This window comes from Onychomys torridus, chromosome X, assembly GCF_903995425.1.
Source record: "Onychomys torridus chromosome X, mOncTor1.1, whole genome shotgun sequence".
NCBI classification, from domain to species: domain Eukaryota; kingdom Metazoa; phylum Chordata; class Mammalia; order Rodentia; family Cricetidae; genus Onychomys; species Onychomys torridus.
The window spans coordinates 91,953,483-91,976,227 of record NC_050466.1 but is presented as its reverse complement, the minus strand read 5'-3'; the positions used below and the strand labels follow the sequence as shown (position 1 = coordinate 91,976,227).

At 41.7% G+C, this 22,745-nt stretch overlaps 1 protein-coding gene across 1 annotated transcript; it reads right to left on the bottom strand.

The window, feature by feature from the left end:
• Window positions 1-8,167: 8,167 nt before the first annotated feature.
• On the bottom strand, window positions 8,168-15,720 carry Cdx4 (caudal type homeobox 4). The gene is made up of 3 exons (XM_036174073.1): window positions 15,219-15,720; window positions 9,436-9,581; window positions 8,168-8,374 (listed from the first exon to the last, which is right to left on the bottom strand). The coding sequence occupies exons 1-3, from the start codon at window positions 15,718-15,720 to the stop codon at window positions 8,168-8,170; spliced, it is 855 nt and encodes a 284-aa protein (XP_036029966.1).
• Between the last annotated feature and the right edge of the window lie 7,025 nt (window positions 15,721-22,745).

The window sequence follows — 22,745 nt, the reverse complement described above, 5'->3', positions numbered from 1 at the left end:
TAATGAGATTGCTTTTGTGAAATCCTTCATAAATTATTTCCTGCCAGTGTATAGATTTATTCCTGATTTTTGCATATTGATTTTGTGTCACGCAGTTCTACTATATTTATCAGCTCTGACAGTTTGTGGTTGATCTTTAGAGTTTTCTGAGACATTATAAGATGATATTATCTGGAAACAGGGAAAATTTAACTTTCTCCTTTCCAACTTGGCTAACTTTGCATTTTTCCCCCTCTGGTATAATTGCTCTAGGTAGTACTTTAAATAGTTGTTGAGTGGAAGTGATGAGACTGTCCTCCTTTCTTATCTCTGCTTTTAGAGGAGATGTTACATTTTCAGCTTTTCCCTAATGTACATTATATGGTATCATTCATGGTTTTGTTGTCCAAGGTCTCTATTGTGTTGAGGTTTATTTCTATGCCTAAACTGTTGAGAATTTCATAGTAAAAGTGTTTTGAACTTGGACAAATATCTTTTCTGAATTTATTGAAGTGGTTATATATTTTTGTTCACATTCTGTTAATATAGTATGTGATTTTCATAAACTTGTGTATTTTGAACCATCTCTACATTCTTGAGATAAACCGCACTTGAGCATGGTTGAATGATCCCTTTAACGTGCTATGAAATTCACTTTGGCCAGGCGGTAGTGGTGCACGCCTTTAATCCCAGCACTTGAGAGACAGAGGCAGGAGGATCTCTGTGAGTTCGAGGCTATCCTGGTCTACAAAGCGAGTTCCAGGAAAGGTACAAAGCTACACAGAGAAACCGTCTCGAAAAAAACCAAAAAAAAAAAAAAAAAAAAAAAAGAAATTCACCTTGTTGTATTAATTGTTGAGAATCTTTGCATCCATATTTTCTCCCTTTACAATTATATAAAGTTTTCAATCTCTTTGTGCTGCTGGATCTAAACTGAAACTATTGCAGACAGCATATATTAATAGTTTGATTAGATTATTTAATCCGTTCTCTTAATTTCTGCTTTAGATTAGAGAACATAATCCATTTCTTTTTACATTAATTTCTGATTAGGAAAAAGGATGTCCTCCATTTTGCTTTTTGTTTTCTATGTATTTCTAAACTTTTTGTTTATTTAGTTTTTGAGACAGTTTTTGAGACTAAGCAACCCTGACTGGCCTGGAACTCACTATAGAGATCAAACTGACCTTAACTACTGCCTTTGGAGTACTGGAATTAAAGGCATGTGCCACTACGCCCAGCCTTTTTTTCTTTACTGTGACTAACTCCTTTCATTTCAGCCTCCAGAACTCACTTTAGATTTTGTGTTTTGTGTGTGTGGGGGGAACCTCTAGTGATGATGAACTTCCTCAGTTTTTATTATGGGAATGCCTTAATTTCTCATTTACTTTTGTGGATATATTTGAGAGTTGACTTTAAAAAAATATTTATTAAAGATAGGAAAAACAATTACTAAAAGACCAATTTCCCAGACAAGTGTAGAGACACAATGCATTTCATCTGTCACTCCAAAATATAGGTTAGCCACAACCACCATGACACAAGCCAATTTGTTATTCTTCAACAATATGAATGAAGAAAAAAACCCACCAAAACCAACAATATAGATAACTGAAAAAAGATGGTTTCCTTACTTCATTCCTAAAAGGAGATCAAATGGATATGTGTGTTTAGTTTTCACAATAAACTGAGCATCTGCGACTAGGAATTGGAGCATTTCATCACATGACATTAACACATTAAAGTGTGTTGAGTGTCACAGAATAGAACTATGAACCTTTAAAAACAGTCTTGTTAACTAGATGGTAAGGCACTACACAGCATACGTCTAGGTTATTCATCACTAACTGTACAGATAACAATTTTAAACATGAAAAAGTAAGACAAATGAGTTCTAACTCCTTCTATATTCTCTGTTAAAACCAAGAAGAAAAACAAACACCAATTTGTTTATACATCGTCACTTTCAAAGTACATCACTTCTACAAGTGGACCAGGACCAGAAATTCATGCATAAGTGAGCATTGGCCCCTTTGCACAGCTTTCTAGGGCTAATGAAGACAAGCTGCATTAGAATGACTAGACACTGAGCAAAGCCCCAGAATTCTTTTCCAGGTACTTTAGGAAATTGTGAGAATTTCAGTAATAAAGCAAATCTCTTCTCATCCTGGAGGTCTATTGCTCCAATGTTTACACATAATTTTAGTTGATATGCTCCATGCCCAGGACATAGATGTCTCAGGATGGATGATCTGTCTACTGTATATTTTTGTCAGTCATATTTTATAGAATGCCTGAGTACTAAGCAGGACATTAAAATTCCCTTTTGCCCAAACAGTTTTGCTGGCAAATGTTAATTGCAATGAGTCGTTGGTCTGGTTTGAGGCTGCTGGGTTTTGTCAGTTCTGGACCCTCACCGAGGGTCCTCTTGGATATCTGCTATTGCCTGGAGTCATGGAAATCCTGTGGTTATGGTTCCTTCTGCTCCACCCTTCTCACTGCCATGCCACAGCTGGATGCCATTGTGTGGTGGTTGGTTAGGGGTGGGGCCAACTCTCCCACTACCAGTGAGAGGTGAAGCCAGCTCAGCATGGCACTCAGACATCAACTAGGCTTCAGGAGGAAGCCCAGACCACAGACATCCTCATGGCTTTTGGTGGCAATATGGGGCATGGACATCAACACAGACCCTTGCTGCAGTAGGGCGGGGACCCAGACTAGGCCCCTAGTGGCAGCTCAACAGGGACATCATGTCGCCTTAGGTGGCAGTGCAGGCTACTCACATCAGCCTTTCCCCACAACTGTTGACTCTCCAGTTCTTCCCTTCTCCATAGCACGTGAACTGCTTTGCTTTCCCATCTCTCCACCACATGCTCATCATTGAGGTGCCTACCCAGTCCTAACCAGTGCCACAGGGGCTCTGGCTGTCTTCTGGCTTGCTTGCACTGTGGGTTGGCCAGCTTCCACGATTTCCAGTGAGAAATCTACTGTTCATCTTCATGAGGGTCCCTTACATGTGATAAGTTACTTTATTCTTAGTGTTTAAAAGATTTTCTTTTTACCATTGATTTAATCATTTCATTTTAATGTGTTCCAGTGTGATTGCTGATTTTATCTTACTTGGAATTTATTGAGATTCATTGATCAATATTTATTCATGTCTTTGATCAAATTTGGAACACTTTGACAGCGCTCTCTCTCTCTCTCTCTCTCTCTCTCTCTCTCTCTCTCTCTCTCTTGAGACAGAGTTTCTTGTAGCCCAGACTGGCCTTGAATTTACTATATAGCCAAGGTTGTCCTTAAACTCTTAATGCTCTTACATCACCTCTTGACCCTTCTGCCTTCACCTTCCTTGTGCTGGGATTACAAGTGTAAGATACTACACTCAGGTCTTCTGTCATTATTTCTTCAAGGTTCTTTCTACTTCATTTTCTTTGTTCTCTCCTTTTATAATTTTCATAGTGTGCACGTTGGCAAAGTAAGTGATGTGTTACAGGATTTTTAGATTCTAGTAAGTTTGTTTTTCTTCATTCTTTCTGTTGCTCAGACTACACATTTTTTTTTCACGTGTGGACTAAGCTGGCCTCTAGCTCAGAAATCCATCTGCCTCTGCCTCTTGAGTGCTGAGATCAAAAGTGTGTGCTACCATGCCTAGCTCAGGCTACATCATTTAAATATATGTAGTTTCAAGTTCACTGATTCCTTTTTCTGTTACTTCAGCTCCAATGTTGAAGCCTTCTAGTAGTCAGGCATGGTAGCGCATGCCTACAATACTGCAGTTCCAACTGTTTGGGAGGCCAAGCCTGAAAGATTGAAAGTTGAAAGCCAACATGGGCTACACAATGAAATCCTGTCTCAAACTGAAAAAGGGGGGTATCATTGGGGATGTAGCTTAGTGGTAGGGCATTTGCCTAGCATCACACAGCCTGGATTAGAACCCAGAACTGCAAGAGAAAAGATCCCTCAATAACTGTGTGTGTGTGTGTGTGTGTGTGTGTGTGTGTGTGTGTGTGTGTGTGTGTGTGTTTTGCAAAAGGGTCACATGTAGCCTAGGCTAGCCTTAAATTTGCTGTGTAGCTGAGGTTGACCTTAAAGTCCTGTTCTTTCTGCCTCTATGAACTTGAATGGGGAGATTACAGGTATACACCATTATGCCTGCTTTTATACAGATCAAAACTAGGGATTTTTGCATACTAGACAGTCTACCAACTGAGCTACACCTGAAGTCCAAGTCTGCAATCTTTATCTTCCCTTCAGGTGTTTATGCATGTTTCCCTAATATCTAAGCAAATTTATGATAACGGACTAAAGTCTTTGCTTGATGTCTGTGTTTCCTCAGGCACAGTAGCCATTAATTTCTTCTGTGAAGTAAGGGCTATACTTACTTATACCTTTACACTTGGAGTATTGGTATTCATGTTCCTTGCAGTAGTCCTGGCTGTTGTTATTTAATACTGCTGTAAACCGCTGTTTATAGTGTTTATTCTATCTGTGTGTATGTGTGTAAAATGTGTGTATGACGCTGTGGAAGTCAGAAGAGGATGTTACATACCAGGGATGCTCTCTTCTCTCCCCCTCTCCCTCTCCCCTTCTCTCTGTCTCTCTCCCCGCCTTCTTTCTGGAGCTGAGGACTGAACCTAGAACCTCCCACTTACTAGGAAAGTGCTCTGCCATTTAGTCAAATCACCACTTCTGTACCATTTTTGAAACTCCTCGATTAGGCTAGCACAGTGTCAGACAAGGTTATACTGGAAGACAGGTAGAGAGAAATTTTCTCTGGCAGAGAATTGACTTGTGGAGTTATCCGAAATGCGTGCTTACCTATAATTAAAGGCAAAAACTTCAGTCTAAGTCATTTGAGCTTATTATTCTATAGCAACTGTCTCTCATGTCATGAGGTTCCCTTTTGCTCAGGACATTTCATGTGATCCACTTAGAGAAGGCCTTTCTGCTTTGAAAGGGATTAGAGACATGCCTGTCAGTTTAAGTATCTGTCTCTTCCAATGATATTTATGTTTTTTATTTTTATATTATTATTATTATTTTGTAGATCAGGCTGGCCTTGAACTCACAGCGATCTACCTGCCTCTGTCTTTCAAGTGCTGGGATTAAAGGCATGCAGCATCACCTGGTAGGCATTTATGTTTTAGTTAGGTAGCTACAGACTAGAGTTTCTGAGATTGGTGAAACTGAAGTCAAAACTCATGCTTTCCAGATGAGGATGACACTATCGAGACTCTGCAAAGATAAGACCCCTGGTAAACTCTTGAAGATGGTGAGTCTTTGAGACCAAAGCAATACATCTCCCACAGTGAGATTGTAAGCCTTTAAAACAGATCAGAGAGAGAGATTGAGATTTTGTGTAATTTTCGGAAAAAGGTAAAAGCATATGGGGCTTCCCCAAACATGTTAAGAGGGTTAAAACTAGAATAAACATTTAAAGTCATCCCAAAACACTAAAAGACAAACAAACAAAGAAACAAAACTAATAACATGATAGACTCTTACTGGTGAAGTGATTTAACCCAAAATCATACAGCTCTTCAGCTACAGAATCAGGTAAAACTAGAAAGCCAGCTCTTATTTCTCAGTTCATTAGTACCTTTTTAACACCATTGTACTAACTATGTACTTATACTATCAATTTACATTGTTGTTCTTGAAGACATACAGTATAGGACTTCCTTGCTTTGCACTGCCACTCTGGAGATTTAATGAATATATATACACCCAGGTCAGCCCCTACCTTTCAAACCTACTAACTGTGGTTATATAGGAGACTCAGTGATTGTCAATTATTTGTGTCTCTCCTCAGTAGCATATTCAAGTATGAATGCTAGAGCCAGTAATCCCTGTTTGAGGGACTGAATCTAAATTATATAGTGTGGCTACCTCTGTAGACTAAACTCTGTAATGATTCCTTGCCTTTTTTTGTTATCAGAGTTGTAATAACTGCTGTAATTATTTTTGCGGTAATTTTTTTTTGGGGGGGCAGGGTCTCATGTAGTCCAGGCTGTCTTCAAACTCATTATAGAGCCAAGGATTCTCTAGTCTTTATCCCCTGAGTTCTGGGATGACAAGCACGAGCTTCCATGCTGCATGTATGCAGTGCTGGAGATTGGCCTGAGGACTCCGTGCTAGGCAAGCATTCTCTAAATTGAGCTACATTCCCAGCCCCTTTGTAACATCCCTGCAGACTGATAACCACCTCTTAAGTGTTCTCCACACCACCTTCTAGTACATTCCTCCTTTCCAGTCCTTCCTTACTGGCTCCCTTCCCTTCTTGACTTGGCTTGGTAATATTAAAACATTTCAACCGGAGAAATGGCCAGTTCTCTGGATTTGAGCCAACAGTGGAAAACTTTCCTTGGGCCTTACTTCCTTCTTTATCTGGAAACAGGCCAGGTCCTCTCAGTGATCTTTCTTTGTAGTTGCGCACAAACTCAAAGATAAGATCACCAGTGTTAAGTAAAGCATTTGAAGACTGGAGCACCAAATAAATTGCAAAGACTCTTTTAAGTCTGCAAATTACTTGCAGATAAAAAAATCCAAGTGAAAATTAGAAAAAATAGTGTAAAGACTATCCCTCCTTAAGTCCCCATTTAACCCACTGAAGACTGTTGAGTTTTCATTACCGTCTCGGCCCTCCCCACCTCCTTCCATATTGAAGCCTACTTGGAGTATAACCTTTGAGCTTTAGTGTTATCTTTCTTCTGTGTATACGCCTAGAGTATATACAAGTGTAATGTAGCCATAAAAGTAGTGGTGTATCTTTCTTTTTCAGCACTCAGAGAAAGAATAAAACATGTCTTTTGAGAGAAAATGCCTTTAATATGCTATAATTTTTTTTCAGTCTAGTGAAATAGAGAAACATCAATAGCTTTACAGCAAGAAAGGGGAACTTACAGGCAAATGTGACTGTTACAGCCAAAGGTGCGTCTTTTATGTAGTAGGAATGAATTTGGACTTATCCCTTCAAACTGAGGGAGATCCCCCTCTGTAGGCAGAGGTCCTCATCAGCATCTGTAGTTGTGTTATTTTATGTCTTTGGAAAGTGACCTGATGCTCACAACTCATTTTCCTTATCAGTAAAATGGAGTGATTGATACCTTCTTCACAAGTGTGTTGTAAGGAATATACTTCTAAGAGGTTGGGTCAGAAGTGGAAGGTTTTTCCTTAAATCTTTCAGCACTGATTGATGTATCCTCAGTAGGAACCATGGAACTATAAGCCCCTTTTCTGAGAGTTTCTTAAGGACTGGGAAGACAGTTCTTATTTTCAACCCCCTAACAAGTAACTGTCTTAAAACTAGAGGCCTAATCTTTGGCTACTTTGATGTGTGGACAGTGTACCATGTCAACACAAAAGCTCCAGGCCACCCTTCTCAGTTCAGCATGTTCTTTACCCAGATTGTGTGTGCTTTTAGATGGTGAGCGGCAGCTCTTTGAGAGTGCGGGACAGTTGATTCTGTGTGGTGAATATCTATCTACCTTGCTATCGACTCAACTAACCCGGCATGTGTTTTTCTAGTCTGATTTCATTGTTCTGACAAGATTTGAAATGGATGCATCTTTCAAGTTCTATGATTAGGAATTTGATGGCAGGCAAGTTTCATTTGAGGGGAAAAATGATCTCCTTTCTGTTAGCCAGTGACAATAGATTGATTTGTAATAACCTCCTGATGCTGTTTTACAAAGTTAGCTTGTTAAGAAAACTGGATGTTTTAAATTACTGTTTGAAAAGGTATCTAGAGAGACAGAGAAATTCCTGCTTACTTTACTCCTACCCCTAAAAAAGACCACAAAGACACTCAATCAAATAACAAACACAAGAGCATATATGCGCATGTGCCTCTGGGCAGGACTGTCTGGGCAGGACTGTGTTTTAAAATCTGTGCCCCAGCAAGTTTCTGAATTGTTGCAAGGGCTCCTGAGTCTAGACTTGAAGGAGCAAAGCTTATCACTGAACTTCTTGCCCAGTGCCCCATATAACAACGTAGAATGGGAATTATCCGGGGAGTGTTTCTGAATGGTAGAGTCTTCTGAAATATCTCCAACTCATTGTGTGTCCATTTGTTTGGAATTCTGCCTTATAAGGAATTACATCCAATCTCAACTGCCCTGCTGATATCTTAGAGGCCAAAGAGACAGTGCAGTGGGAAGGGTGCTTCTGTTTCTCTGCTCTTGTTTCATTTGGAGACTATGACCTGTTGTATCTCAATTGGCTGAAATCCACGGACAGCAGATGGAGTGGTGAAAAAAGTGGTAGGCAGTTCCCCAGGGCTGATGGAGCCAGAGTCACTTTGCACGGAGCCTCCAGTGTTCTCAAACTGGGAGATTTTCTTTTTGATCATCTTTCTCTCCTTGGCTCTGCGATTCTGAAACCAGATTTTCACCTGAAACACAAAATGCTTTTTACTTAATGGGGACCACCCTGAGTGTAGTCAATAGTGACTACTGGTCTTACGAGACCCCTTCATGAACATCTTTTCATTTGAGCCTCATGGTAACTTTGTGACGTATACCCATTTTATAGGTTCTAAAAAGCTGTGGCTCAGAGAGGGTGGGCATTTTACAAGAAATGAGACTGAAATAATCAAATCTAGGACTAGCAACTCTGAATGGAACTCACTTGCATCCTCTGTTACACAGTAGAAATAATTACATAAGGATGGCAAGGACCGCTGATGAAAGCAAAGGTGATTACAATCGGTCATTAAGAGAAATTTCCTTGTATGAAAACGTTAACAACACATAGAACTGGGTGAACAGGGTCATGGAATACCATCTATTTCTTGTTGGAAATCAACACCCAAGTGGTGTTAATGTGCTTACACACGGATGGAATGCAAACTGCTTGAGATAAGGCAATGTATTAATGGACTTTACCTTTCTAGACGTCTATGATTCCAGCATCACTCCTAGACTAGGGAAAATTCACCAGGTGCTCAGGTAATTGCAAAGTCTGAATGAGTGGAAACTGCTGACCTTTGCTGGAACTTGGTCTTCACTGAGTACTCACAGTAAATTAAATTCAAGGCAGGCATCATAACATCACACAGACCAGAGAAGATTATATTTCCTATCCTGAATGACAGAAACGTTCCATCCATGGAGCTGCAATGATGTGCAGTCCCTCTTGTAGTTTGACTGACAGGGAGCGGACAGTGGCCATAGTTGTGAAATTTCCACTTCTCACACTCAGTACTACTCAAGAGATCAGGTCAAGGTTTGACTTGATTGATGAATTGTATTGGAATTCTGATCTCTTTGCATCTCTGTGTTTCATCTCTTGTTCCCAGGCTCGGATGATACCCACCCATTAAATAGTTAATAAATCCAAAGGCCAATGAAATAACACAGGATGAGTGTGTGTTTAAGGGTGCTTGAAGAAAGCATCTGGCCTCTAGTTTGCTAGTTCCTCCTAACCCCAGACAATTGAAATATTTGGCAATACCTGTCTCTCAGAAAGGCCCAGGTTAACTGCCAGCTCTGACTTCCTCCGGATGGTGATGTATCTATTGCAGTGAAATTCCTTTTCCAGCTCCAGCCTTTGATGATCAGTGTAAACCACACGATACTTTTCTTTTGTTCTGGTTTTCCCTATTGGGGGAGAAAGCATGACATTTCATCTTATTCTGCTCCTTTGGAGACTTTTTTGGTTGAAGGAACCAGTTACTCTTCTTACTTTCATTTATTACTTTAAATTATAAAGCAAATGTATTTTTAAACCAAATATGTCATGTGTTTCTCCATTAAATGCATTATCATCTGTGGCCATGATATCTAATCTAACTGGATGTATATAAAAACATCTCTCTCTCTCTCTCTCTCTCTCTCTCTCTCTCTCTCTCTCTCTCTATATATATATATATATATATATATATATAAACAAACATCTTTTTAATGTTTCTCCTGAAATGATCAGTCAAATTACAGCTACTCTACCATTGACCTACTGTTATATCAAACATTTAAAATAAACACTTTACCCATGAATTTCATTCCATTCCCATCCATATGTAACAATTGAATGAACAGTAATGGCAATATCCACCATGAATTACATTTTACACAATTCTTTCATGACTGTTTCCCATTAAGCATCTTATCTACTCTGTTGAATTATGCAGAGAATGTCTTATCCCCATTGTATAAATAAGGAATCCAAGGTTCAGTATAGGTAAGTGAATTTGTGCTGGTGAGCTTAGGAGTGTAAACCAAAACATGTACCTTTGACTCCCAGATCAGTATGCTAGATTTATTCCCAGTTTAAACCTGTTGGGAAGTACAATCCCAAGTGTGGCAAACTATTCTGGAATCCTGACATAGTTACATGTACTACCTAGAAAGAATTTGTATAGTTTGAAAAGAAAATATTTATTGCTACTTAGCAAATTATGCTTCAAAACAGCTCCTATTATTTATTAGAAAAAGTAATAGTTTTCCAGTGGGAGTCTTAAGGCATTTTTCATTTCCAAGTGGATGGTGAATGGGGTAAGGAGGGAGTGTTGACTTAAGCAGACTGAAGTGAGTATTCCACGTGCTTTGAAAAGATATCCAAACATTTGGCTTGTGTTACAACATTGAGCTAATTTCTCATGTTCTCCTTCAAATGGAGTGTTACTCTTCCTTTCAAATTTTCCAGAGGTGATTAGGAAGTTTCCCTTTCTTTTCAGTTTCTCTAACCCCCTCTAGGAGCTTGCTCTTTTTCTCGGTGGCTTTTAGAAACTTCTTCTGATCTTCTCTGGTTGTTTTTGATGTGAGATTTTGGGGAGCGACCTGTAGGACAAAGACTTCTTTAAAGTGGGTCCCTAAACTCCATTGAGGTGTTAAGATGCAGCACAGGCCTAACAAAGGAGCTACATAGCATGGATCCCATCCTGAACCCTCTTTACATTCAGGAACATCAACCAATTGGCTTGGAATTTACAAGCCCTAAACAAATGTCAGACACCCTTTCATCTCCAGGAAGAGGAGGGGGGAATGGATGCAGAAACAGATCTATCTCAGGATTCAACTAAATGGCTGGATAACTTCTGGACGACTCAATGAAGTGAAATTTCCCTCCCTTGAAATGATGGGTCCCAGCCAATTAACTTTCCTCACAGGCCCAAACTTTGAGCTAGATTTCTGAATCCACACAGAAACATAGGAAACCAGAGATCTGGCTTTTGGCATATACCAAAGGCAGAATGTATACTGAAGAATAAAACAAAAACCTGAGGTTTAATTTGTTTTTAGGACCTCAAATTTTAGGATCAAAATATAATTTTGAGGAGGTAGCTCCTAAAACCCTTCCTGATCAAAAAAGGGACCCGAGTTTAAATTTTAACTTGAAGCAGAGAGGTTAAAATTCAACTTGTGTGTGTCTGTGTCTTCAGTTTGGTCAATTAATCAGTAAATATAAGCAGACTTCAAGAACTCTGGAAAGGTTGTGGTCCTTCCCCACCCCCATTGGTCATAAATTCCCCTCTTGCAGTTTCTTCTGAGGACAATAAAGTCAAGAGCAGGCCTCTTTATTTGCCATGAAAATGCTCACCCTTTCCGGCAATATAACCTCCAAAGAAAGGAGAGCTTAGATGCATATCAAAGTGAAACAAGTGGTAAAGAGGGTCTGTGGCCCCAATCTGAGAGAGAAGACTGAAACCCCCAAGAAGACAGGGGAGTATACTACCTGCACAGTTTACAAAAAGAAAGACATTGAAATTTCCTGGAACTCATCTTGTGCTGCCTTCTCAGAACCACATCTCTTTCCCCCCATTTCCTCTTCCCTGAAATGACTGAAGGGATGTGGACACTTTCTGCTAGGGCATAATGTCCATATCCCCATAACTAAAGCCAAATACCCAAAAGCATGAAGAATACTTGTTTTTATTAAGTTCCTCTATTTTCCAGAGACAATGACATTTGGAGACCAAGGGATTCCCTTCTCACCTGATATTGTGAGTTAATTTAGGATTGGAAAGAAGTCTAAGATATATTAAACAGCTATTTCCATTCCTCTGAAGTAAGAATTTCATTACTTCTTCCACACGGACTTGAACAAACACTTCCATAGTTCATAGTGGTCCTTCCCAGCACCCAGGTGACAGTGCCCTCACAGTTCATTAGGCAATGTCACCACATAGGATGACTTACTGTCACCATAAGTGTATTTGAAATGGTGTTCAGTAGAGAGACTCCTGGCCAAAGTGATGCTAGCCCCACAAAGCCTTGGGATCACAATGGTGATGACAGTGGAGACAAAGATGAAGAGAACCAATCTTCTTACACAGGCAGTACCACCATGATGCCTTTTCACATAATGGCAGTCCTTTACTGCTTTTAACTAAAAATCACATCAAAATTCACTGAAGAAATTGTCCAACAAAATATGAAAGACCAAGGAAGACAATAATAAGCCTCAAGAATTACTAAGTAGAGTGTCCCAATTGACTACAGCTTTTAAAATATTTCCTTAGTGTTGAATGGCTTAATCAGAATCAATCAAAATTCTTTCTCCTTTTGTAAACAGAGAAGCTTCTTTCCAGCTCTGCTTAGGACAGTGCCTGACCAGTGCCCATACAGGGTCACAGTTCTGTACTAAAGAAAGTGGGGGAGGGACCCACTTGGTCTCATGCACTGGCATTGTTTAAAATATGAGACTGGATGAAAATATTAACATTCTAGAAATTTTTGGATAAGATACATTTCCTATGTTATGAAAAGACACATGTTTAGAATAGAATACCAAGAAAACTATGATCATCTGGAAGACAGTAATTTATTCTACATGTCAATATGCTTGCTTTCATTAGAAATCACAGCCGTAATGAGTGCCCCCCTTTAACTAAAGTCTGTTTCAATTATCTTCATTAATATTAAAAAATGTCATTGGATTGCCTTAATCCAAGGAAGGACTACTTCCAGTTTGGGGTCCACAGATTTTTTTTCCTCTCAACCCTAAACCACATGTTGTTGTGCATGTTCCAAGGTGAGCAGAAAGTTTAGGAAGATCTGACTCATTCATTCATTGATTTTTACAAACATTTAGCACCTGCTCTTCTTGTTAAGCATATAAGGGGGTACATTTTGGTCCAAAGTATCCAGTGAGGGTGATGACATTTATTTTTGTGGAGTCTCTGGCCTGATGTCACGAAAGAGACTCAGTGAGTCTAGAATCTCCAGAATTTATGTGTGTGCATATTCATCATCTTCTTAAATTGTTGATAATAACAGCCTGAGCTAGAAGAATACAGCAATAATTTGAACTTAAAAGGAGTTCAAATAAAACAGATGTTGACGTTAACAAAGCTCTGTCTACAGGACGAGTTGCCAAGAGTCCAAGGGGTTGCAATATTATTCTCAGTTTTATGCTTCTCTTAAACACTCAAGAGAAAACTTTGTGAAGGTGGCGTGATTAAGTCAGGTTTGAGGCTTTAACAAATGAAGGTACACAGACTAAGGAGGCCCCTTCTCAACTTCTCTTGGCATCAGAATTACCCAAAGAAGGCTCTGAGATATAAATCAAATGGAAGACTTAACGTTAGAGAAAACTGTTGTGGTTTTCCCTTGTCAACAGAAAATCCATCACAACATCATTTTCTTTTTTCTTTCTTTCTTTTTTCTTTTTTTAACTGAGGATCAAAATCAGGGCCTTGTGCTTGCCAGGCAAGCGCTCTACCACTGAGCTAAATCCCCAACCCTCATTTTCTTATCATGTCCTTTCCCCCAATTGTTTTCTATTAAAAACAACAAGCCAGAGACACTCTTCCCCCTAACATGTTTCAAAGTCTAACCCTAGACAACAACTACTCTTTATGTCCTTTTAAAAATGTGTATTTTGCTTATTATTAGGTTTTGGTGAATGGATGTTAATTTTACCCCCAAGATTAGATGTAACAGCAGCTCTGGGGATGGATGCCCTACCCTAACCTCATTTTTTAAAGTTACGTGACTCACCCTTATTTTCTTTTTAATGCCGGCTACCACCACAGGCCTTTAAGCAAGTTTGGAAGTGTTACTTTTAACCCTAGTAATACAACTGGGGCTTCCTCCTCCTGGCTGACAATTCTTCCACCTTTGCTTTTTGGAGGAGAGAGAAGAGAAAACACAGGACTGCGAACAACATAGTCATTGAATCAAATACTACTGAAAAATCATCTCCAGAGAGATGAATGTGATAGTCGAATGTCACTAACCTTTTCGAGTAACAGGGAGCAAGTATTGGAATAATAAGAAAGTGATAAGAGAACAATCACCGCCGAAAACAAGCACATCACCCCACCCCTGTCTAAGATTAAAGTGGAGGAGCCTTCACTTCCTCTATGAGCCTCCCTCCCCACAAGCTCCCAGCTCCCAGGGGTTGTCCACCAGTGCTTGCTGGGCAGCGACATTAGACCTTAAATTGGGATCTTTATGCCATCTTGTGTGCTGTCGCTGTCGCAGACGTGCATTCTGCCTCTGCTGTTCGTGGACACCTGCTGGAATAGCGACGAGCGCTTTAGGCACTTACTGGGGGACAATAATACTCGGATTGGATGTACGCTTGGCAGGTGTTGAGTGTTGTGTCATATGAATTGACAGCTCAGTGGTGTAACCTCGCCCGCTCAGTGCTTCCCTCGGTGGGAAGGAACATTGGAAAGGGATAGGCTTCAGACACTGCTAATTTGGGCGAAGGAAGCCGCAGGTTCTTTAAAGAGTCCTGTAACTGAGGCCGCTTTGCCGCGGAAAGCTTCTTAGACTGGGCTGTTGGTTGCCAGCTAAGCAAGCACCTACCAAGTTGAGCGTCACCAGTTTTTGACGAGTCTGCACACCAGGGTGGGGAAAAATTTGGAGATAGAACGGACAAGCATGGTGACAAGCTCAGCTGTCCTCTCACCCCATTCATCACATGTGCATCTGTTTTCCCATCTGGGCAACGACAGGGTTGGATCCCCATCATTGTAGTTCATCGGGAACACTGCCCATGAGCTCACTCCCTTGACTGATCCACAAAGGGTAAAAGCAAAGCAAAGCAGAGCAAAGCAAATCAACAGCCTCAACAAGCCCCAGGAGAGGTTTAGTCCCTAGCGCTACTTTTAGCCGGCTTTAAACCTAGGCGCAAAGGAGGGAAGTACTTATCCTGCCAGCCAGCTACGCTGTGGGCTGCTTAGCTGAACTCTCCTGGGGAAGGCAAGGGTGGTGAAGAGTGAGAGGGCAAGCGGACCCAGAGCAGTGAAGGGAGGAAGGGAACAGTGCGAGGGATGGCTTACTCACCGGTCACCTGCACAGTCTTGCGCATCCAGGCGTAGGGGCTGTGGCGGCTCCTGCTGGGAGAATTGGCACCGGCGGTGCCTGAGTCGATGGAGACCAGTGACTCGCTGGCCGGGGCTGGCAGGCTACCGCCGTTGCTTGCGCCGCTGGTGGGGCCCAGATTGTTGTAGTCTGGCGAGCCGAAAGCCGTAGAGCTTGAGGTCATGTCGTTCATGGGCACTGTGCCCATTGTACTGGACGGCCCAGGGTATGTACTCCAGTCTTCCCGGGGCGGACTGTAGGGTGAGCTCCAGGCTCCCAGCGAAGGCTCGTGGGGATCCATGTTAGGCATATGAGGGTACCCCATGTAGTGTGGGTAAGCTGGGGCCGTAGTGAAGTTGGAGGCAGGCAGCGGACTACCACTGCCCCCCGAGGTGCCCACCCCGGTTGTGCTGCCTCCTCCAGGGCTCCTGAGAGTGCCTGGGTACATGGCCGCTTCTTTTTCCAAAAGGCAGCTTCCATACATGATGACTTGGATAGAAGAAGTTGCTCCCTAAGCCATCCTGAGGTCCCTGTAAACTTAGCGCCAACTCAGGTTTGAGACGCAAGAGAGAATCAGCACTAGCTGCGCCACTGGCTCCTCTTTGCGTCTGGGACTGCTCCAATCTTCCTTTCCTACACCAGGTTTCCAGGTGACTGGTAGTGGGCCACAGGAGGGCCACCAAAGGCTGGGCTGACGTCAAGGGGCTTCTGGCTTTTACATAGGATTTGCATTCAAATGAAGGGTCATTTCACTTCCACAGGAACTTGTTCACTCCAGGCACCTTCTCCGCTGGCTCCCGGCCTTTCGGAGCTGCTTCTGGGATTCTTCTGTTTCCTTAGCACGAGTTTTGCGCTTTTGGAGGCAGTTGTTCCTCAAGAGATTCTGATCAGCTCCTTCAAAATGAGACCGAGACGCACAAATAAAGTCTTGCTCTCCTTACACTGAGGCCTGCCTTTCACTGATCTTCAGAGCCCAGCCTGCTCTTCTGGTCTCCCCCTCTACCCATATTCTCCTGGTACAGGGTTTCCACTTGGCACTGACCCATCATGCCACTGTAAAGGATTTTCCCTTCTCCCACACACTCCTCAAGAAGAGGGATTTGTTTCCACGGACAGATACTTGTTTCACAAATGTATATTCAGTATCCAGTGTGTCAGGAAGTGTTGTAGGCACTGGGGGTACAGTTCTAACAAACATTTCTACTCTGACCTCCTAAAGTTACATTCCAGTTGGATGGGAGACTGTGTTAATTGGATGCTTAACAAATATGCACACAGTAAAGCATAATGAAACATACAGGCTGTGAAAAAAGGAAGGGAGGGGAGAAAGCAAGTGGATAGAGCATAGTCCGAATGTCATATTAATGTACTAGTTTAAATATCTCTTTCTGGCTCGGTGAAGTCTGTGTTCTGTTGCAGAGTCCTTGTGTGTGGGTTTAGCTTCAACACGATTCTCAGGTTCTTGGTAGATTCTTATTCAGGAGTCTGATGAATATTTGTGTGTGTTGCCTGCAGGGCTCTTTGGCTCTCTGGGTTTTTCAGGATTCTGCCGACATCTGTATTGATCATCTTATATATGTGAAGGCTATAGTTACTCTTGAGGGAAACGGTTATAAACCGAGTGGCATATGATTCATCTAACTTTCAGAAAACACTGTTAGTTTTCTGAAATCTAAATGCAGAAATCTCTCCTGCACCCATCAGGAGCGGTTTGCTTACGCAAAATAGAACAATTCCAGGGATGTTTCTGAAGGTCTTGATGACACCATTGTCTTCATTATTGATGACGCAGGGTCCCCTGAACTGGATATAATGACACTTTCTCATTTTGCTCTTGCCAGCTCTCATTTGTAAAAAAAAAAAAAAAATTGAACTTTTAAAAGCATTTTATTAATTCTTTGAGAATTTCATATGGTGCATTTTGACCATATTCATCCCTTCCTTCCAGTCCTCTCAGGTCCATCCCACCTCCTCCCTACCCACCCAACTTTGTATTTGCTCTCTCTTAAAATTTATTTTTATTATTTTTAGGTGTGTGTGTGTGTGTGTGTGTGTGTGTGTGTGTGTGTGTGTGTGTGTACAGGTGCCTGCAGAGGCCAGAGCTGGCTAGGTCCTACTGGAGGTATAGTCATAGGTGGTTGTAAGCCACTGGATGTGGTTCTAGGAATCCAACTCTGGTCCTCTGGAAGAGCAGTACATGCTATGCTCTTAACTGCTGACCATCTCTCCAGCCCTCCCCCTTTAAAACAACCAAACAAAACCAAAAATGAGACCAGTTTATGTTGGCCAATTACTCTTGGGTGTGGGGTCAATATTTTTGGTGTAGTTCAAGGCTTTAAGTTTCATAAATGAAACAGCTTCCATGGCCTTCTTGTAACTTTCAACATTATCTTCAACTAACAAAGAAAGTTCAGGAACTTCCTTAATATGATAACTTTTAGACACGAGCATTCTGGTTAAAGCTGAGGCAGCCAGGGCAGAGCACATGCCACACAGGTTTTGGGTTCTGTTTACTTTATCATGCCATGCCAGGTGTTGATTGGGGCACGTGGGTGGCCTCCTTAATACAAATTTCCAAAGACATCTGGCTAGACTGGTGGGTCCCACCACCTTAACTCTGGGAATTCCAGCTTCAGCTGTACCAGTATCAGGACTTAGCACTAGTCTATGAGTTGCTAGTTCAGATAGTACAAAGCTACCTATTGATTTTATGCAGGTTGGTGTGAACATGTTCACAATAACTTATTGAATGAGAGCCTTGAATGCAGTGGATATACTCACAATTTTATCCCCTTTCAGAGTAAAGCAATATGATGGAATGAAGAACTCCCATTACTGAATAGGAAGCACATGAAGACACAAGGCCCCAAACAAACCCTCCTTCAGGTACACCTTCTCCTTTCTTTCTGTCTTAGGCACCAAAGGATTCTGTGTATAGTAGAACTCAAGTGTTCCTCCTCCCAAACTCAGGGATTTTAAGATCCAAGGAAAGCTAGAATCCTAGAGTTCTTCTGAGAATGACCAGTATGCTCTCCTCCTGGGTTACCTCCAAGCACAGAAGCCCATATTGCCTCTAAAATGGTGTCATATAGTCAAGTAAGCAAGTTTCCCACCAGAAATAGATGCTTTGGTTATTATTCCCTTGCTTCTTCTCCTGCAGATTTATGTTCTGACCCTTCATCCTTTCCTACTGGTCCCAGGATCTGGAGTGGAGAGAAGAGAAGAACAACTGTTTATTAAGTAGTGGTGCTAAACTGTGTATGAAGAAAGCATCTGACCTTATTAAACTTGGAGTCTAATTTTAAATATTCCATGATTTATTTGTGTGTGTGTGTGTGTGTGTGTGTGTGTGTGTGTGTGTGTGTGTGTGTTGGAATGGGGAGGTCAGAGGACAACTTGACAACTTGTAGGAGTTGATCTTCTTCTTCTGCCATGTGAATCCTGGGGATTGAACTTAGATTGGCAGGTTTCTCAGCAACCGAAACATCTCATTGGCCCTTACGTTTTTATTCTAATGGGATGTTATTAGATAATTGCATTTTGTGGTATGTCAAACAGCAATAACATCTACAAAGAAAAAGAAAGCAATAGATAATATGGAGTGCTGGAGAAAGATACTGCAATTTTAAATTAGTGGTCTCCAAGAATTTCTCTTAGAAATAACATATGCATAAATTACAAGGGTTGATGGGGGTTGGGGATTTAGCTCAGTGGGTTCGGTCCTCAGCTCTGGAAACAAAAACAACAACAACAAAAAAGAAAACAAAAAGAGTTGATGGAATATGTCACAAGGAAAGAGCTATACCAAGGCAACCAGTGAAAAGAGAATGTTCGTTTTCCATTGGAGAAAGGCTTTGTGGTTAAAGGAGTAGGTGAGGTCCAAGGACTGAGAGGGGAGTGAGAGTTTGTAAAGATTAGGTTTTTCTCTAAGTGAGGTACTGACATTGTAGGATTTTGAGTAGATGAATACCACGGGGAATTGCTTTGGCCATTGAATTTAAAATAGACCATAAATTTGGCATGGAAGAAGGCATCTATAAGCAACCCCAGCATTTGGCAGGTAGAGGAAGGAGGATCAGGTTTTCTGTCCATCTTCAGTAACATAGTAAGTTCAAGGGCAATCTAGACTACATGCCTCAAAACTAATAAACAAGTAAACAAACAAATTACCAAACACTGTAAGCAAACAAGAATTAGGAAGATCAAGTAAATATTTATTGCAACTCTGTGAATGGCAGTGGAGATGGATTCTCTATGTATGTTTTTTTTTTTTTTTTTTTTTTTTTGGTTTTTCGAGACAAGGTTTCTCTGTGTAGCTTTGGCCTCAAACTCACAGAAATCTGCCTGCCTCTGCCTCCTGAGTGCTGGGATTAAAGGCGTGCACCACCACCACCCGGCATATTTTAAAGTTGTTTCTGAGAAGAAATAAAAGAAGTAATTGGTCAGCAAAAAGCTAATGAAAAGTCTTGTGCAAGGGAGAAGGACTAAGACCATTTGTTTGTTACCTCTAGGTAATGTACCTCTAGGTACCTCACACACACTGATCTCACTTAATCTCCACAACAACTCCACAAATGAGTTATTATTTCTATTTTAGACATGAAAAGACTGAGACTCAGAATTATTCTTTGATTTATTCTATCTTGGGGCAAACTAGTCTATGTGGTATTTGAGCTAACATGTCAGGACAAAGGGACGTGGAGGACTACAAGCAGGCATGGTGGCTCGTGATTGTTGTAGTGGCAGCACCTGGAAGAGTGCCACAAGTTTAGAAGCAGTCTGAAGTGCATAGTGAGTTCAGGCCAGTGTGGGCTACAGAGAGAGGCCGCACCAAAAACCTAAGATAAAAAGGAGGAGAGAGGAGAAGAAAGGGAAGGAGAGAAAATAACATAACTCAATGAACCCAATGTTACACATGAGGAGACAGAGGGCTGGAAAGGGCAAGATTTTAAGGGACTGGAGGACAGAACTATGATTGAAAAACAGGTCTGTCAACTATCGGTTCATCATTCTTTCCACTAAAAGGTACTATTTTTGCATATGTACTCTCTGTTCCTGAACTGTCTCCACAATCTCCAAGTTGTAGAAAGAAAAAAAAAAAGTTCAATTTCTCTGTTTCACAAGACTCAGCTCCAATACCTAACTACTCCCACAAAGTCTCATGGAGTAATCTTTCTCTCAGAAAATTACCTTCCTTTTTATGTTTGGGTCCCATTAGAAACGCCTGTCCCTAAACGACGGTCACAATTTGGTCTGCTTCAGAGCTATTTGAAGTCTTAACTGACTCTTTTGGGATTTGAGCACTTTGAGAGAACATGAGCTGATGTGTTTTGTGTCCAGTAGAACGGAAAAGAGAGAGATAGGTGAAAGCCAAAAGTTAACACAGTGAAGAAATAGGCTTCTTAGACATTCAAAGACTTAACTCTGAGAAGTTGTGTATGAGGAGGCAAGTGGGGGCCATTGCCTAATGTCAAGGTCCCAGACATGTATATGGGAAGGGTTTCATGGAAGACAGAGGGCAGAGGAAAGCAAAGATCAATCCCTAGTAGGGAGGCATTGCAAGCCCAGTGTTCTAATCATAGCAGAAGGATCTTAAATGACAGCGCGAAAGGACAAAAACGGTTGACTCTAAAGCAAAAAGAGAAATGCACGTCCTGGCTGGTGGCTGGAGGAACAGAAGCAGAGGTCCAGCTCACAGAACATGTAGGTACTCCCAGTCAGAAGCCAGGCATTTGCTCCTGGATATTTCCATCAGACTCACCAAAATCAAAGTGATTGAATGGTTTTCGGCCCTATTTTACATGCTAGTAGAGGGAAAGGTAGGATTGGAAATTCAGTGAGACTTGGTAACTGGGCCAAAGTAAAAAGAAGAAAAATCTTGCACAGAGCTGCTTCAATAATCCTTTGGTCTGACAACAGTGTTCATGCCTGCCAGTAGCCAGGCCCTTAGAGAAAACTGAGTCAGGTTGTGTCCCTGCCCACCCCTCCCATGCACTGGAAGCCCCAGTGGTGGAAAGCTGCACTTCAGCATCCTTATCACAATGGCTTCCTGTGGAGGCTGTTTCTTTTGCAGAGTGGGTGGATGGGACTAGGTGACAGAAGTTATCTCAGAAGCTTTTCTATGTTTCTCTTTTTCTTTATATTATTATTATTATTATTATTATTATTATTATTATGTGTTTTAATTTATACATGGGGTCCCCTGTCCTCCCCCCTCCCGCACTCACCCCCACCTTCCCCCCAGCCCCTCCCCTCCATTCCCATGTCCTCCAGGACCAAGACACCCCTGGGGATTCATTTAAACCTGGTGGATTCAGTACAGGCAGGTCCAGTCCCCTCCTTCCAGGACTGAGCGTGAGTCCTTGTGTAAGCCCAAGGTTCCAAACAGCCAGCTTCATGCACTAAGGACAGGTCCTGGTTCCACAGCCTGGATGCCTCCCAAACAGTTCAAGCTATTCAATGTCTCACTTATCCAGAGGGCCTGATCCAGCTGGGGGGCTCCACAGCCTTTGGTTCATAATTCATGTGCTTCCATTCATTTGGCTATTTGTCCCTGTGCTTTTTGCAATCTTGGATTCAACAATTCATGCTCTTGCAGACCCTCCTCTTTCTCGACAGTTGGACACCTGGAGCTCCACCTGGGGCCTGGCTGAGGATCTCTGCATCCACTTCCATCAGTTATTGGATGAGTGTTCCAAGACAACTGTTAGGGTGTTTAGTCATCTGATCACCAGACTAGGTCAGATCAGGCTTTCTCTTGACCATTGCCAGCAGTTTACAGAGGATATATCATTGTGGATTTCTGGGGACCTCTCGAGCACTCTGCCTATTCCTGTTCTCATGTGGTCTTCATTTATCATGGTCTGTTATTCCTCGTTCTCCTTTTCTGTTCTTGATCCAGCTGGGATCTCCTGCTCCCCTAAGCTTTCTTTCCCTCAAATCTTGCCCTTCATTACTCCCACTGTTGTCCAGGTTGTTCATGTAGATCTCATCCATTTCTCTGTCATTGGGTGATCCCTGGGTCTTTCCCAGGGTCCCATTTTCTAGGTAGCCTCCCTGGAGTTGTGTAGCAGTCTAGTCATCTTTGTTTTACATCTAGTATCCTTCTGTGAGTGAGTACATACCATATTTGTCCTTCTGAGTCTGGGTTACCTCACTCAGGATGATTTTTTCTAGATCCATCCATTTGCCTGCAAACCTCATGATGTTATTGTTTTTCTCTGCTGAATAGTACTCCATTGTGTATATGTACCATATTTTCTTTATCCATTCTTCAGTTGAAGGGCATCTAGGTTGTTTCCAGGTTCTGGCTATTACAAACAATGCTGATATGAACATAGCTGAGCAAATGCCCTTGTGGTATGATTGAGCATTCCTCGGGTATATGCCCAAGAGTGCTACAGCTGGGTCTTGGGGGAGATGGATTCCCAATTTTCTAGGGAAGTGCCATATTGATTTCCAAAGTAGCTGTACAAGCTTGCATTCCCACCAGCAGTGGAGGAGAGTTCC